The sequence below is a fragment of the Typopeltis vanoorti genome, chromosome 24 (genome assembly GCF_054136105.1).
Source record: "Typopeltis vanoorti isolate ZY-2024b chromosome 24, IOZ_Tvanoo_1.0, whole genome shotgun sequence".
Taxonomy (NCBI): domain Eukaryota; kingdom Metazoa; phylum Arthropoda; class Arachnida; order Uropygi; family Thelyphonidae; genus Typopeltis; species Typopeltis vanoorti.
The window spans coordinates 33,343,667-33,358,436 of record NC_143572.1 but is presented as its reverse complement, the minus strand read 5'-3'; the positions used below and the strand labels follow the sequence as shown (position 1 = coordinate 33,358,436).

Sequence of the window (14,770 nt, the reverse complement as noted above, 5' to 3'; positions counted from 1 at the left end):
TCTTCTTATGGAGTTTTGACATATTCCCAAAAAGAATAGAGGATGGTCGGAGTCAAGTTGATTCCCCCCCTACACACACACTTCAGCTGGTGCCAAAACGTTCCCCCCCTAGGTTTGAATCCTATCCAGAATGTAAAGAATTTTTAAACAAAGCAAATTTTTATTTTTTTTATACTATTTAATTGTGCGTTCTCCATCCTGTTTGAGAGAATGAAAAATCCAAGTTTTCAGGAGGATAAATCTTGCCAAATACATTTTATATGGCTCATATAGAGGTGGTAGTTTATACTTTTGCTCCACCAGAAACTTAGTTTTTTCATCTCTCAAGACAAACAACTCAAGGAAAATAAATGATTGACAATGGAAAAGGAACCTAATAATAATCTACCTTGGTGTAATATCCTTTACAATATACAGGAAACCTACTCTCACAGGCAGATGCATTCACCCCCCCCCCCCCAACAATATGGTGTCATTAAAACACTAACTCATAGAGCCTAAAACCTTTGTTCCAATCCCAATGATATGACACTTCTCTTGTAATGGCTACAGTTCTCCTAATATCAAACAAGTAATCAATCCTTCCTCCAATCCATGACCTTCTCTAAAAAAAGATTTTAGTAATGCTATTATTTTCTACGTCTTAGGCAATCAGAAAAAATAGCCAGAATCTTAAAGAAATACAATCTCTGCACCACTTTCAAGCCCACTTGAAACTAGCTATCCTTATCTGCTCCACCAAAGACAAACTTCCTTTCTCAGTTCCACATATGAAGAGTCCTTGTTCCTGTGAGTTGCCCTACTATGGGCAGACAGGAAGATCAGCTATCATCTGCATGGAAGAACATAAAAAATACATCAGCAGTCACGACTATAGTCAATCTGGCCTTGCAGGCTGCTTTGGATACAGCTCAGAATCAATTGGGGAAAAACCACCATGTGCCAGCACAGTAAATTAAAAGAGAAAGACTGCTTTTAGAATCTGTTGCTGCTCTTCAAAATAATCCTAGTTTGAATAAATATGGTTGCATAAAACTTCCCAAAACATGGGAAGTTTTATGCAACCATCAATACTTCAAGATCCCAGTTTACAATGTATTCCCTGACAATGACTCTGAGGTGAAATAGTGGAAGAATGAAATACTATTTTTAATCCTTTCCTAGTGCTGCTTTTTCACTCCATTAAACTCATACATAATTAGGTTTCTATGAAGCTAAGTTACTTAGCCATTACAGGCCGCTGGACTTAACATGTTAAGCTAATTTTGAAAATATGGACTTTAGCAGAGGCAAAGAGATAAACAGGACTATTTTGAACTAATTTCAACATGCATTTTATTGCAAACTGTCTTGCTGTACTTGTTAGAAAACAAAGTGCTCAGGTATAGAGCAAGAATTCAAAATAAAATGAAAGAATGCAATGGAAAAACATTGCAGAGAACAGAGGAGAAAAAGATATAATAAAAGTCATTATTTGGCAATGTCAGTCAGAATAAAATGTTTATTTTTCTATAGGAAAACAACCTATAGCACTATGATATAAATTGCTTATGGAAAATAATACAATAGTACAGCAGAAGGATCATTAATAAAGAAATGAATAAAAGTGGATAAGATTTGTATATTGTGAGAGCAAATACTTCAGTATTTTCTCATGTGTTAATACAATTAGAGAAGTCAAGATTGTGAATATTAATAAGTCAATGAATTGTTGAAGAACTTGAGTTAAGGAATGAAAAAAAAAGGCAGCAATTTCTAACATATGGTTAAGTGGACACACACACAGGATACTATATTTAAAATGGACAAAATCGAGGAAAAAGATGGGAGTATAACTAACAAGAAAATCAATAATTACGTTTGGTTCAAAGTAGGTGGTTTTGGAGATTAAAGATGGAAATGAACAGCAAATATGAAATTAGAAAAGCATATAGATTGGAAAATTTTTATTCCTACAAAACAGACAAACCAGGGAACAAACACAATGCAATTATTAATTGCATTGTGCTTGTTCAAAAATACAGCATAGTGTGTCCTTCTATAATGGTCCTGGGATTCTAAAGAGGTATCTTATAATGATAAAAAGATAAATTTGCAATTTATACAGGCTTTGTGGTTGTTCCCTTTTGAAACAGCTTTTATTTTAAAATTCTCATGGAAAAGCATAGTGAATTCAACATAATACACAGCATTTCTTACTAGAAAGAGTTTGATAAAGTCATAAGGAAACAAATTGTGAATCACTCAAGAAGTTAAACATTCCAAACCAGCTGCTCACAGCAATAACTAATATATATCAAAACAATCAAATGAAAAAGTCATGCATGGAAATTAATAAACGCAGGAGTCTGTTCGATGATGCATGCCAACGACGTCACCACTCTTAATTTAATCTCTATATAGATGAAACAGTGAAGAAATGGAAGAAAAATATAAAACCAGCCTTTAAACTGGATTGTGAAATACTTAATTATTTTTTTAATTTATTTATTTATTTATTTTTTTTTTTGCAGGCAACCATTGATACCAAAATTTCAAACCTAATCCAGTTCAAAAGCATACAGGAATGCTACCGTATGAAAGTGAATTATGGACCATAAAAACTGCAGAAATGAAATTCTGATGAACAGCAAGCTGTACTCTCTGGAACAAGGACAGAAAGATGAAACTAAAAATAGACTTAGTTTTGGATAAAACACAAATACAAAAAAGTAGACTGAACATGTCGACAGACTGCTTTCAACATTGAAAGTAAGACTACCCAAGAAGATACTTTGATATCACTCAGATGGAGCATGCTGAAGTCAGGTACAAGCAATGAAATGAGACCGGAAAAGCCATGAACTTAAATCTCTAAAAGGATAATGTTTTTTTTTTTAATTTTTTTTATCTTTTCCATAGAAAGGATTTATCTTTTTATCCACAGAAGACCCATTTATTTGTTTGTTACTAATTGGGAAAATTTGGAGGTCAAGAGGAACATGTAAAAGATGCTTACAAGCAGCATCTTTTTACTCAGCTTCCTCCAGACACACCTGCCAGAGCAGATGTAACAAGAATACTTGTTAAGTAATTCATAAGCCTTTTAGGTGTGATCTGGCATACAATTTATAGATAATAAGGACACAGAACATCTGCAGATAAATTGCTAGTCATGCTCACCAAGGATATTACTCACGTTCCACAGGAAGCAAGAATGCAAATACATAACTTTATTATGCCACTGACAATGTATAAAGCAGTGCTAAAATACTATCAAAAGAAAGTTCAGCCAAACACATCATGTTATTAGAACAGCCAAATCTATAGTCAAGAGATGAGAGAAAAGGGGAGGGGGAGGGGGAAAGCACTTCTACTTTATCACAATGTTACCTTACTAGAGAGCCTGGAGTCCAGATCTTTTAACTGTTCATCAAGGCTTTTTTTTGCTACACTGAGACTTTTGACTGTTGTAGAAGTCTGTGTAGTAGGGCTTAAATTAGGTGATTCACTAGAGGATGTGCTTGTAATGCTAGAAGTACCTATACAATAACATTTTAAAATATTAGCTGACAAATATAAATTGCAATTCAAGCATATTAAATTGAATTCAAATGACACTGATTTAACAATCTAATTTAGGTTCAGTTCTAGCTTTGATGATGGACTTCATACTACAGCCATTAAAATCATGATGACTATCACTACCATCTTTAGTTTTTTAAAAAACTAATAATTACATAAATTCATTTTTTTACACTGTTTTTTTCCTATATTTGCAATAAAAAGTAATAAATCTAAGAGCAACTTGAAGCAAGCTACAAATATTAACTCCAGGTTGTAGTTACCAAAAATAGATGTACTGCTAACATGGCAACAATCAAGTACTATCACCACTTCCTTCCTCCATATGAAATTATTTATTTTAACTCTTTCAAAAAATATTGTATTTTCAAAATATAAAACCATATGGTTCTAAATTGAAATTGTTACCATATCCCTAATTATAACGCTACCAAAAATTTTAATACTTATTTAATTTAATAAATTGGGCATATCTTATTTTTTAACAAAAATACTTCCTTTTTAAGAATTAAAAGTTGTTTAAAGGCTGATTAGTTAAATTTATAATTCAGTTAATTTCATTTTTCCTTTAAGTTTGCTGCATTTACAAACACTTCAATGTAGATTGTCCATGCTTTTTTTTGACAAAGCATCTCTAATGATATCCAAATTTTAGTACTGATTCTTCCTCAGCTTTTGCAGACATCATACGAGGGTGATCTCTGAAAAGTTCTCAGCCTCAACCATAGATGGCAACAGTATCAGCAAGATTTTTTTTTTCTAAGTTGGTACATCTGTCATAAGCATCCATCTGAAATTGCAAGTCATTTTATCAAGTAGATGTTTTATACAACTGTCTGAAGCAAAAGTTGTCTGTACTCTTGAAATAGATAAAAGTGAGTATCGTGCGGTTATAAAATTCTTTGCAAAAGAAGGTTTAACAACAAAAGAAATTCATTTGAAGCTTCTCCTTCGTTTTCGACAATTAAGAAATAGGCTGCCGAATTTAAATGTGGCCGTACCAGCCTTGAATATGATCCACATGAAGACATCCAAAAAGTGTAAAAACACCAGAAATCATTGATCAAGTGCACGATATGGTATTGGATGACCAGCAAGTCAAAGGGCATGAAATTGCTGAGACTATAAGCATTCCAAAAGAATGTCTAGGGTATATTTTGCATGAAGAATTACAAATGAAAAAGCTTTGCGCAAGATGGGTGCCATGCTTGCTCGTAGCAGATCAAAAATGCACTCTCATGAAAATCTCTGAACAGTGCTTGGAGCATTTTAACAAGAATAAAACTGATTTTGTGTGTCGATTTATTACTATGGATGAGACTTGAATTCACCATTACACACCAGAATCCAAACAGCAGTCAAAACAGAGGACAGAGGCCAGTTGTTCAGTGCCAAAGAAGACAAAGTCAGTTCCATCAGCAGGAAAGGTCAAGGCATCGGTGTTTTGCGGTGCTAAAGGCTTTTTTTTTTTTTATTAATTATCTTGAAAAGAGAAACAATAACAGGGGAATATTATTCCCATCTTTTAACCAGACTAGATGAAAAAATTCGTGAGAAAAGACCTGGTATGCAGAAGAAAAAAATTATCTTTCATCAGGACAATGCACCTGCCCACAAAAGTGTTTTGGCAATGAGAAAATTAAGAGATCTGCACTATGAATTGTTGGAACATCCACCCTATTCCCCAGATTTGGCATCCTCTGACTTCTATCTCTTCCCAAAACTAAAACCCTTCCTCGCTGGTCAGCGTTTTTCTTCGAATCAAGCAATCAAGAGGTGATTGCAGTTGTAGAGGGGTATTTTGCAGATCTTTCTGAGAACCAGTACAGCGACGGTATAATGGCACTGGAGCATTGCTGGAATAAATGTATTAAATTTAGGGAGATTATGTTGAAAAATAAAAATAATTTTGAAATTATAAATTTGGTTTTTTTTATTGTTAGGCTGAGAACTTTTCAGACCACCCTCATACTTGCATTTAATAAAAATCCTATCCTCCCCAATACATCATTTTGAAATGGTCCAAGTAGCAAATTGCAACACTGAGGATGATCTGTATATTATGGTGGAGGTAGTTTGATCCACGAGTTTTGCAAGCAATGGGCAACATTTCTTGCTTGAGGTGCAGTACCTTTAGATAGATTAAGAATTTTTTTTTTCTCTTTTAATGACTTATCCATGAAAGATAAAACCTATAGTACACTTTTTTCAAGTTATCGGTGAACAGGATGATGCTCTGAAACTATTAAAGAGACCAGTTTTTGAGACAGTATGCAACAGTAGTGTACTGGCAGTTTTATTAACAGTGACAAAGATGCAAGATGTTTTTTCACTTGGTTATACTATACATTAAAGATACCAAGAAATTATATACTTGGTTTAATCCTTTATCCAAGGGTAAGCAAACAAAGTTTGCAGCTGAAGTATTTTCAAGACTAGGGCAACTCGTATAAGGAAGCTAAGACTTCACATCACTTGCCTTAGTATCCCATAATGCAAAACACATCTCCTTGCAGACATGTATAATGCTATGCATTATGGGAAGGGTCACTACCCAGACTGGTTTTGAACTTTATTGAGGTCTCTTCAGTGGAAGCTGAAGTCTTAGCTTCCTTATACGTGTTGCCATAGTCCTGAAAATACTTCAGGTGCAAACTTTGTTTATACTTGGATAAAGGATTAAACCAAGCATATAATTTCTTGATATCTTTAATTTATGTCAAAGATGCAGAATAATTTTGATTTTAACTTTTCCTGCTAACAATGAATGCATACTGCACCTATTGTTTTGCAAAACAAGCTTGATAAAGACCATCTAAAGACAATTCACAAATATCCATGTCCACAGCAGACCAAGATTCAAACTTCATAGACTGCAGATTGTAAAGCAAAGATGCTACCCAACTGGTCAGCCAGCCAACTAAGCTAGTCCCTTGATGGATAACTGGTTCATTTTCCTTTGAATCAAACTCTTGCAATATTTGCAAGAATTCTCTACACATATTTGGAGATATATTTTCTTTGACGCAACTCCAAATACATAGAGAGAAGACAATGGCATGATCATTTTGATCATGCCATTGTCTTCTCATCTGTCTTTTGTTTTAGACTGAAATCATAGCTGAAGCAACCAAGTCTAAGAGGACAGTATATTATAGCTATTAGCAGTGTGTCTACTTTAATTACTTTGTCATTTATTCATCATATTCATGATTTTTACAACTATATTTATTTAACAAAACTTCAATCAAATTAGTTATTCAGAGTATTCTTGCATTATAGATACCTTGGAAATTTATTTTCCACTTGGTTAGACTATAATAAATTTAGTTTAATCCTTTATCCAAGTGTAAGTAAGCAAACAAAGTTTGCACCTGAAGTATCTTCAGGACTGAGGTAACTCGTGGTAAAGGTGGACTAAGCTCTCATCACTTGTCTTAATATCTCCTATAATGCAAAGCACATCTCCTTGGGGACATGTATAATGCTATGCATTAATGGAAGAGCCACTACCCAGACTGGTTTCGACCTTTATTGAGGAATCAGAACTTAGTCCACCTTTACCATGAGTTGTCTCAGTCCTGAAGATACTTCAGGCACAAAATTTGTTTGCTTACACTTGGATAAAGGATTAAACTAAATTTATTATAGTCTAACCAAGTGGGAAAAAAATTTTCAGCATCTTTCTCTAATCCAGAATAATTTAATAATCAGGTGAGACACCTTTTAAATCAACTCATATAGGTAAATATGACTTCTCCATTACTTCCACCTTAGTATCACCTCTGGGTCTGGCTCCTACTGATGAGATCTCAATAAAGGTCGAAACAGGTCTGGGTAGTGACCCTTCCCTTAATGCATAGCATTATACAGGTCAGCAAGGAGATGTGCTTTGCATTATGAGAGATACTTAGACAAGTGATGATATTAAATTATTTAAGGAATTTGCAACTTATACTGAAATATTAATTAAAAGAAACTTTAATAAATACTTCCTATATTTCGGCAATGTCACATTGCCATCTTCATGGGAACATACAACTATGACATGTGCACGCAGGCACTACAAAAAGCAAATGAGGCAGAAGATAAGAAACTACTGTTGTTCCTAAAGTCCTGATGGTGCCCCCTAGCAGGCTATATTGGGTTGTCTTGGCCATTGGGCTGATGTTCTCGTGATGTAAGTCTCCCAAATTTGGGGCAGTCTCATGCACCCAAATTTGTTGGTTTGGAATGATTTTTTTTTTTTTTTAGAGCTGAGGCTGATTCTATGAATAACACTGTCCAACACAATTTTTACTGACTTTTATATGAGACTTGTTTTTTACTAATTTGGTTGCCCTGATTTCAAATATCAAACCCATTTTTCCCTATCATGTCAGGTTTTTCCTCTATGGCATTTTCTTTTTGCTAATTGGCAAGTTTTTGATAGTCTTAAGGAGGCAGTACTATTTAGAGGATCAAAAAAATCGATTTTTTAATATTCTTTTCTGAAAGTATGTACTTTTAAAAATCTGTTCCTAACTTTTTATCAAGAAATTCGAAAAATTCCCGAAGATATAGCCTATTATTCAAAGCGGTGCGCAGATCGGAATCGCAGCGCTCACCGCTCTCACTTGTTAGTAAACGAATAAATGCGTAAGAACCTGCCACGGCACGTACTGGCACTTTGAATGCGAGAGAGGCCGATAATTAGATACATAACTACTTAACAATATTCATCAAAAATTACAAGAATATTTATAAAAAAAAATAACAATTTTACTTACACATGAGTTTCAGGTAATAAATTTTTGTTTGTAGCAATTTCTGCTGTGTGTTCTCTTTTGGCAATCCCTATGAATACTCCAACAGTAGTCGGCCATCATGTGAGAATCCCATCTTCCTTGGTACCGATCTTCCATAGTTTTTAAGTCTTGATGAAATCTTTCGCCTTGTTCATCGCTTACAGCAACTAAATTCTCGGGAAATCTATCAAGATGACTGTATAGGAAATGAAGCTTTATGCTCATGTTGCAACCTAGGCGCTGGAAATTTTCAAGCATTGTTTCCACTAGATCTTTGTAATTGCACACTTTTTTGTTTCCAAGAAAATTATTCGCAACTATCGTAAATGAAGTCCAGGCCTCTTTCTCAATTTCGTTCATAGAGTTCGTGAAATTTGGGTCTCTCATTAAAGTTCTAATTTGCGGTCCATCAAATACACCGGCTTTAATTTTTTCATAACTAAGTCGTGGAAATTTTTCACATATGTATTGGAAACAGTCACCTTGTAAACCTAAAGCTTTAACATACTGCTTCATAAGACCTAGTTTGATGTGTAGAGGTGGAAAAATGATTTTTTCTCTGTCGATTAAAGGTTGATTTATAACATTCTGTTCTCCAACATTTAAGGATATTCTAAGAGGCCAATGTTTCTGACTCCAGCGTTGTTTCTAGCTCGACTATCCCAGAAGCATAGAAAACACGGAAACTTTGTATATCCTCTTTGAAAGCCAAGTAAAAAGTTCACCATTTTAAGATCCACACAGATGATCCAGTTATGGTCTGTATATTTTAATAACTTCAGAACCTTTTTAATGTCCATATGTTTCCTTTAAGTGGACTAAATAGCCAATAGGAATTGAGCCATATACATTCCCATTTTTCCCTTGACTACATTCCCAAAGTAGTCAAGGGAAAAATACAGGAATGGATTGATGAAAATGAGATACTGTACAGAGGACAGCATGGCTTTGTGAAGGGTAGATCATGCCTCAGTAACTTGCTCAAGTTTTATAACAAGGTGACGGCTGAACTGGATAAGGGAAATGGGTTTACAGTGATACTGCTGGACCTGGCAAAGGCGTTTGACAGGATACCACATGGAATTCTAATCCGTAAGCTACAACATATGGGAATGGATATAGGGTTGGTGAGATGGATAGCTAGGTGGTTGATGGAGAGATATCAAAGAGTAGTTTATTCAGGAGTAGAGTCCAAAAAACGGCCTGTGACTAGTGGTGTGCCACAGGGTTCTGTTCTTGGACCACTGCTGTTTAATCTGTTCATTAACGATATAGGGAAGGGTCTAAGTGGGACAGTTCATTTGTTCGCTGATGATGCAAAGTTGGGTAGGGCGATAGTGAATGCAGAAGATGTCAAAGTCTTGCAAGATGACTTAGATAGATTGGAGTTCTGGACTAAGGAGAATGGATGTCAATTTAATGTGACAAAATGTAAGGTTATGCATTTTGGAGTGAAAAGATTAGCAGCAGTATACCACACTGGTGGAACTGTACTCCAAGAGATTGATGAGGCCAGGGACTTGGGAGTGTTGGTGGATAGGGAGATGAAGTTTAGGGGCACATTGTGAAAGTAGCTAAATCAGCTCATCAACTCACTTGGTTGTTGAAAAATACCTTGACGAGCAGAGAAAAACAAGTTATTGTACCTCTGTACCGAGCCCTGATAAGACCTCATCTCGACTACTGTGCCCAGATTTGGTCACCTCGGTTCCTTCTTGATGGGGAGGAGGTTGAGAGGATCCAGAGGCGAGTGACTAAGAGGATAACAGGTCTATGGAATGAACCATATGAGAACAGGTTGAAGATCTGTGGGTTGCAGAAACTAGTTGATAGGCGGAAAAGGGGAGATATGATTGAGACATTCAAATTGCTAAAAGGATTCTATAGGATTAATTCAGAGGATATTTTTGAGATCAGGACTGGTGGTGGGAGAACTAGGGGACACACATGGAAGCTGGGCAAGAGCGTGGTTAGCAGGGGTGTTAGAGCTGGGTTCTTTACTTTTAGAGTGGTAAATGAGTGGAATAAGCTGCCAGGGTCTGTTGTGGGTGCTATGACAGTGAGCGAGTTCAAGGCAAGGCATGATAGATACTGTGAGAATGTTGAACAGCTGTGTGAACATGATGTTTAGGGCCTCCCTCGATGAGTCTAAGGACTCCTGGAGTAGCCCGTGGTAATAATAATAATTGTGTAGTAAGACACACTTTAATAAATAAACGCCACTTATTTGGATGATATTGTACAACACTCATTTCAGTTAGTAAACCTGACACATTGTTACAGTAAACAAACCCACACTTGTGTTTAAAATATTGTACAAGATTACTTTCCCTGCTACGATAAAAAGTTACCTTCGTATCTTGCTCCAGTAAGTTTTTTCATTTAATCTTGAAGCTAACAATTCCGATGATTCCTTTGATAGGCCGAAATCTCTTACTAAGTCATTCAATTCCGCTTGAGTAAAATGTTGCGGTCCAGAACTAGAAATTAAATTTTCATTGTCTAAATCAACATCTGGGTCTTGCTCCTCGAGAACATCTGGCATATTCCGATCACGCTCGTTCTCAAGTAAAGGAAGTCCTTTATAAATTGGCACGGCTATTTCATTGAAATAAGCAGCTGGCTGAATTGCTGAGTCGAGATTTGGATACACAAATTTTTTTCTTATTCTTCTTATTATAATCAGAAGTCTGAACTAAACAAAAATAGCAATCATCTACGTGATTTTTCGGTTCATGCGAAATCATTGGAATGCCAAAAGCTAATTTTTGGCGTTTTCCCTTGCTCCACTGTCGTAAATTTTCTACACGACTTACACACTTTATTTGGAGCCCATGACTTGTCCTGATCTGCAATTTTTACGTCAAAGTATGCAAAGTACACTTTCTTAACGAAATCAGTGATATTTGTCCTTTAAAGCTGCCACAAATGTAGCAGAAGGAATCTACACTATTGACACAATTTCGAGTATTTTCTTCACTGCCGACTAACATGCAATTAACAAGACAAAAAAAAACCAGAGACTTTATTGAAACATAAGCGCTCATCATACTTTAACGATCGACTGATTTCGATTGTTCTTTGTCCGCTATGACGCATGTAGCATTCATTTGTTTTAGGCAGTTGTCATCGCCTACTTTTCATCACCTAAATGTATTAAGTCGGTTATCGGTCTCTCTTGCATTCAAAGTGCCAGTACGTGCCGTTGCAGGTTCTTACGCATTTATTCGTTTACTAACAAGCGAGAGCGGTGAGCGCTCCGATTCTGATCTGCACACCGCTTTGAATAATAGGCTACATCTTCAGGAATTTTTCGAATTTCTTGATAAAAAGTTAGGAACAGATTTTTAAAAGTACATACTTTCAGAAAATAATATTTTTTTGATCCTCTAAATAGTACTGCCTCCTTAAAACTATCAAAAACTTACAAATTAGCAAAAAGAAAATGCCATAGAGGAAAAACCTGATGTGATAGAGAAAAATGGGTTTGATATTTGAAATCAGCACACCGAAATTGGTAAAAAACAAGTGTCAAATCATAATCATCAGAAAAAAATTTTTTTTTGTTGGCCAGTGTAATCTTTCGTACTTAAACTTGCTGTGGTGTATTACTTTGGCTTTCTTCCAACGTATTCTGTGGCAGGTATCTAGAGCATGGTCTGCAAGCCCAGAGTGGCTATACTGATGAAACCGGATGTAGACTTTGTGTTCTGAAATCCTGATATTCGCTGTCCTGCCTGTTTGGCCAAAGCAGGACAATTTACAGCTGCAAGGGACCGGGTATACCCCAGGTCTATGGGAAGTGGTTGGTGTTTGATAAAGCGGATGAGAGATGCCAACTTTTTATATGGTCTGTAAGAAAACAGGTCATATTTTTTAAGGATTTTGATTATTTTTTCAGAGGTGCCCCACATGTAGGGAATAGTGATAGATTTAGAGTAATCTTTATTGTGAAGGGCAGTTGTGGTTTACTGGTTTTAATATTTTTTGGGGGTTGTAGCCATTGGCTAAGAAAGTATTAAGGATGTGATTTAGTTCAGTGGTTAGGGCATTGTCATCTGAACAGATTAATTTTGCACTGTTATATAGTGCTTTAATAACCCCATATTGTTTTGTGTGTGGAGGGGGGGATTGCTGGTGAATGTATCTGCCTGTATGGGTGGGTTTTCTATAAACAGAGAAAACCAAGGATCCATCAGGCTGGCAAGTGATTAGAGTGTCTAGGAAAGGGAGGCTGTTGTTTTCCTCTTTTTCCAAGGTGAACAGGACTCTGGGGTGTTGGTTGTTTAAGTGGGTTAAGAAGGAGTGTATCTGAGCCATGTGGCCAAATAAATTTAAAAAAAAAAAAAAAAAAAAAAAAAAAAAAAAAAAAAAAAAAAAAAAAAAAAAATCAAGTTACAATAGGAATTTACATGAGAGAAGTATTTGGAAAAATAAATGAAACCAGAGCTTCAATATGAAGAGAAGGAGGAATACTATGGCTCCTGGCTTCAAAAATCTTCGTAACTGAGAGAAATCCTGACAAAAAGCAAAGTTTATGGTTCTCATACAAAATGAGTGAGTTGCCACTGAAGAAAAAAACTACAAAAGCAGTGACATGCCAGCACACCCATAATCGGTTACCAAATGAACATGATAAACAAATGGATCTGCGTGAGTTGAATACATGATACATGAATCAAAATTCAGTAGAGATCTGGTTTTCTTCTTCAAACAAAGAAAATCACACTGTCAAAACACGAGTACTTTACAGTGTACTAAACTGTATTGATTCTTTTAACACATTTTGTACTACTAGTCAACATCTTAACATGTTCATGCCATCCAGTGTCTGCATATGTGTTAACTGCCAACAGGAACTAGCTTTATTGTATGTATGCAAGTATGCTGTGCTTCTGCATCAGATGATCTCATTTTCACAAATATTATATGGCATGTTAGTTGCAACATGGCATATAGCTTTGTCAAAATTGTTTTTTTTTGGATTACAAATAGAATTTTATTTGTAAAATTAGCATTTGTGAAATATCTTGATATTGAAAATCTTGGCACAAGTACACATACACACACATCTTTATTTTCTTTAGAAAATTTGCTTTACATAAATTGTGTATTGCATTATAAACAGATACTACACCTATTTTCTACAACAGAAATTTGAAAGAGGATGTTGGATGTTAGGACAAATGTGTTCAGTTAATCTACGTTTAGCATACAATAAACCTGTTTTGCTTGCATGCATGCAACAGTGTCTGTGGGAGGGAAGTGTTTTTCATTATGTAGTGTCATTCCAGTTATATATAATTACACTAATTGTTGCCAAATATAGTACATAGCCTGTACATATCTGTACTGTGTTTAGTGATACAATAAAACTACTTATTTTTCTTGCTTCTGCAGTACAGTATCTGTTGAGAGTAGATTGTGTTTCACTCTATGGAAACATGTTTATTCCAGTCTTTGGAAAAGAACAGATGTAATAAGTAAAAATTCACCTATTCATGAATATAAATCAATCCTATGTATTATAAGAAGTGGACTGTGTCCATTGATCTAAAACAAGATACTTGCATATGCGAGATGTCTATTACTGATGAAACAGAAGAGCCACTGACAAAAAAAAAGAGGGAAAAAAATAGGTAATAAACTTAGGATTCACAAAAGGATGAATGGATAATTCCGATGATGATCGGAAATTATCTATGCATGTACTATGCAAAAAAAGTGTATATATACTGAAAATCACTGAATAGAAGAATATTTTTAGAAAAACCAAGAGTAATATAAATAAAATATAGAAATACTAATATTCATATGGTATTCCCTCATCTCTGGGGGGGGGAGGAGAAACCTGTTGTGAGGGACGAAAAAACCCTCCGCCTTCATATGAGACTGGCTAAACTTACCTTTAGTTGAAAAAACAAAAGGTTCCTCACATCATAGATGGGAACCTAAACCAGGTCTTCCTAACCAAAAGGGCTTCATCTATACAGACTTAGCTAAGGAAGCTCAAAAACATACACAAGTGGCCAAAATTGTGGAAACTTTTGGAAAAAGTGAATTTTTGAGGTTTGATGGCTCATAACACCACTTTTTTTTGTGTAATACCATAAAATTATATATCAATGGAAAGATAATTTAATCAAGAATGTAAGGCAACAAAGTTTATTCAGTTATCTTTATTCTATGAAAAGTTATAGCCAAATAACCACAAAAAAAAAAAAGCACAACTTGCTTAGGTTGATATGAAGTAGCTTTCCTTTATTTGAATGTAGCCAATGAGCATGAGTGTTTAGAGAGCCAATCAGGTGTCATCTTGTTTTGGCAATGAGCCAATAAGGTCACAGTAGGATTCAGCTATTGATGTCATGTATTGGCACTGAGAGGAGGACATTTGTCAGTGTGTTGCGATTGCTATC

At 35.3% G+C, this 14,770-nt stretch overlaps 1 protein-coding gene across 2 annotated transcripts in view; it reads right to left on the bottom strand.

Annotated features, from left to right (window-relative positions):
• LOC150093090 (uncharacterized) overlaps positions 1-14,770 on the bottom strand; it is a 217,207-nt gene that overhangs the window by 2,642 nt on the left and 199,795 nt on the right. The window contains exon 14 of one of the 2 annotated variants that reach the window (XM_090413726.1): positions 3,373-3,521. In XM_090413726.1, coding sequence (XP_090269852.1) covers positions 3,373-3,521 — 149 coding nt within the window. The remainder of the gene's footprint in view (positions 1-3,372; positions 3,522-14,770) is intronic. The other variant, XM_090413725.1, reaches the window with a different exon arrangement.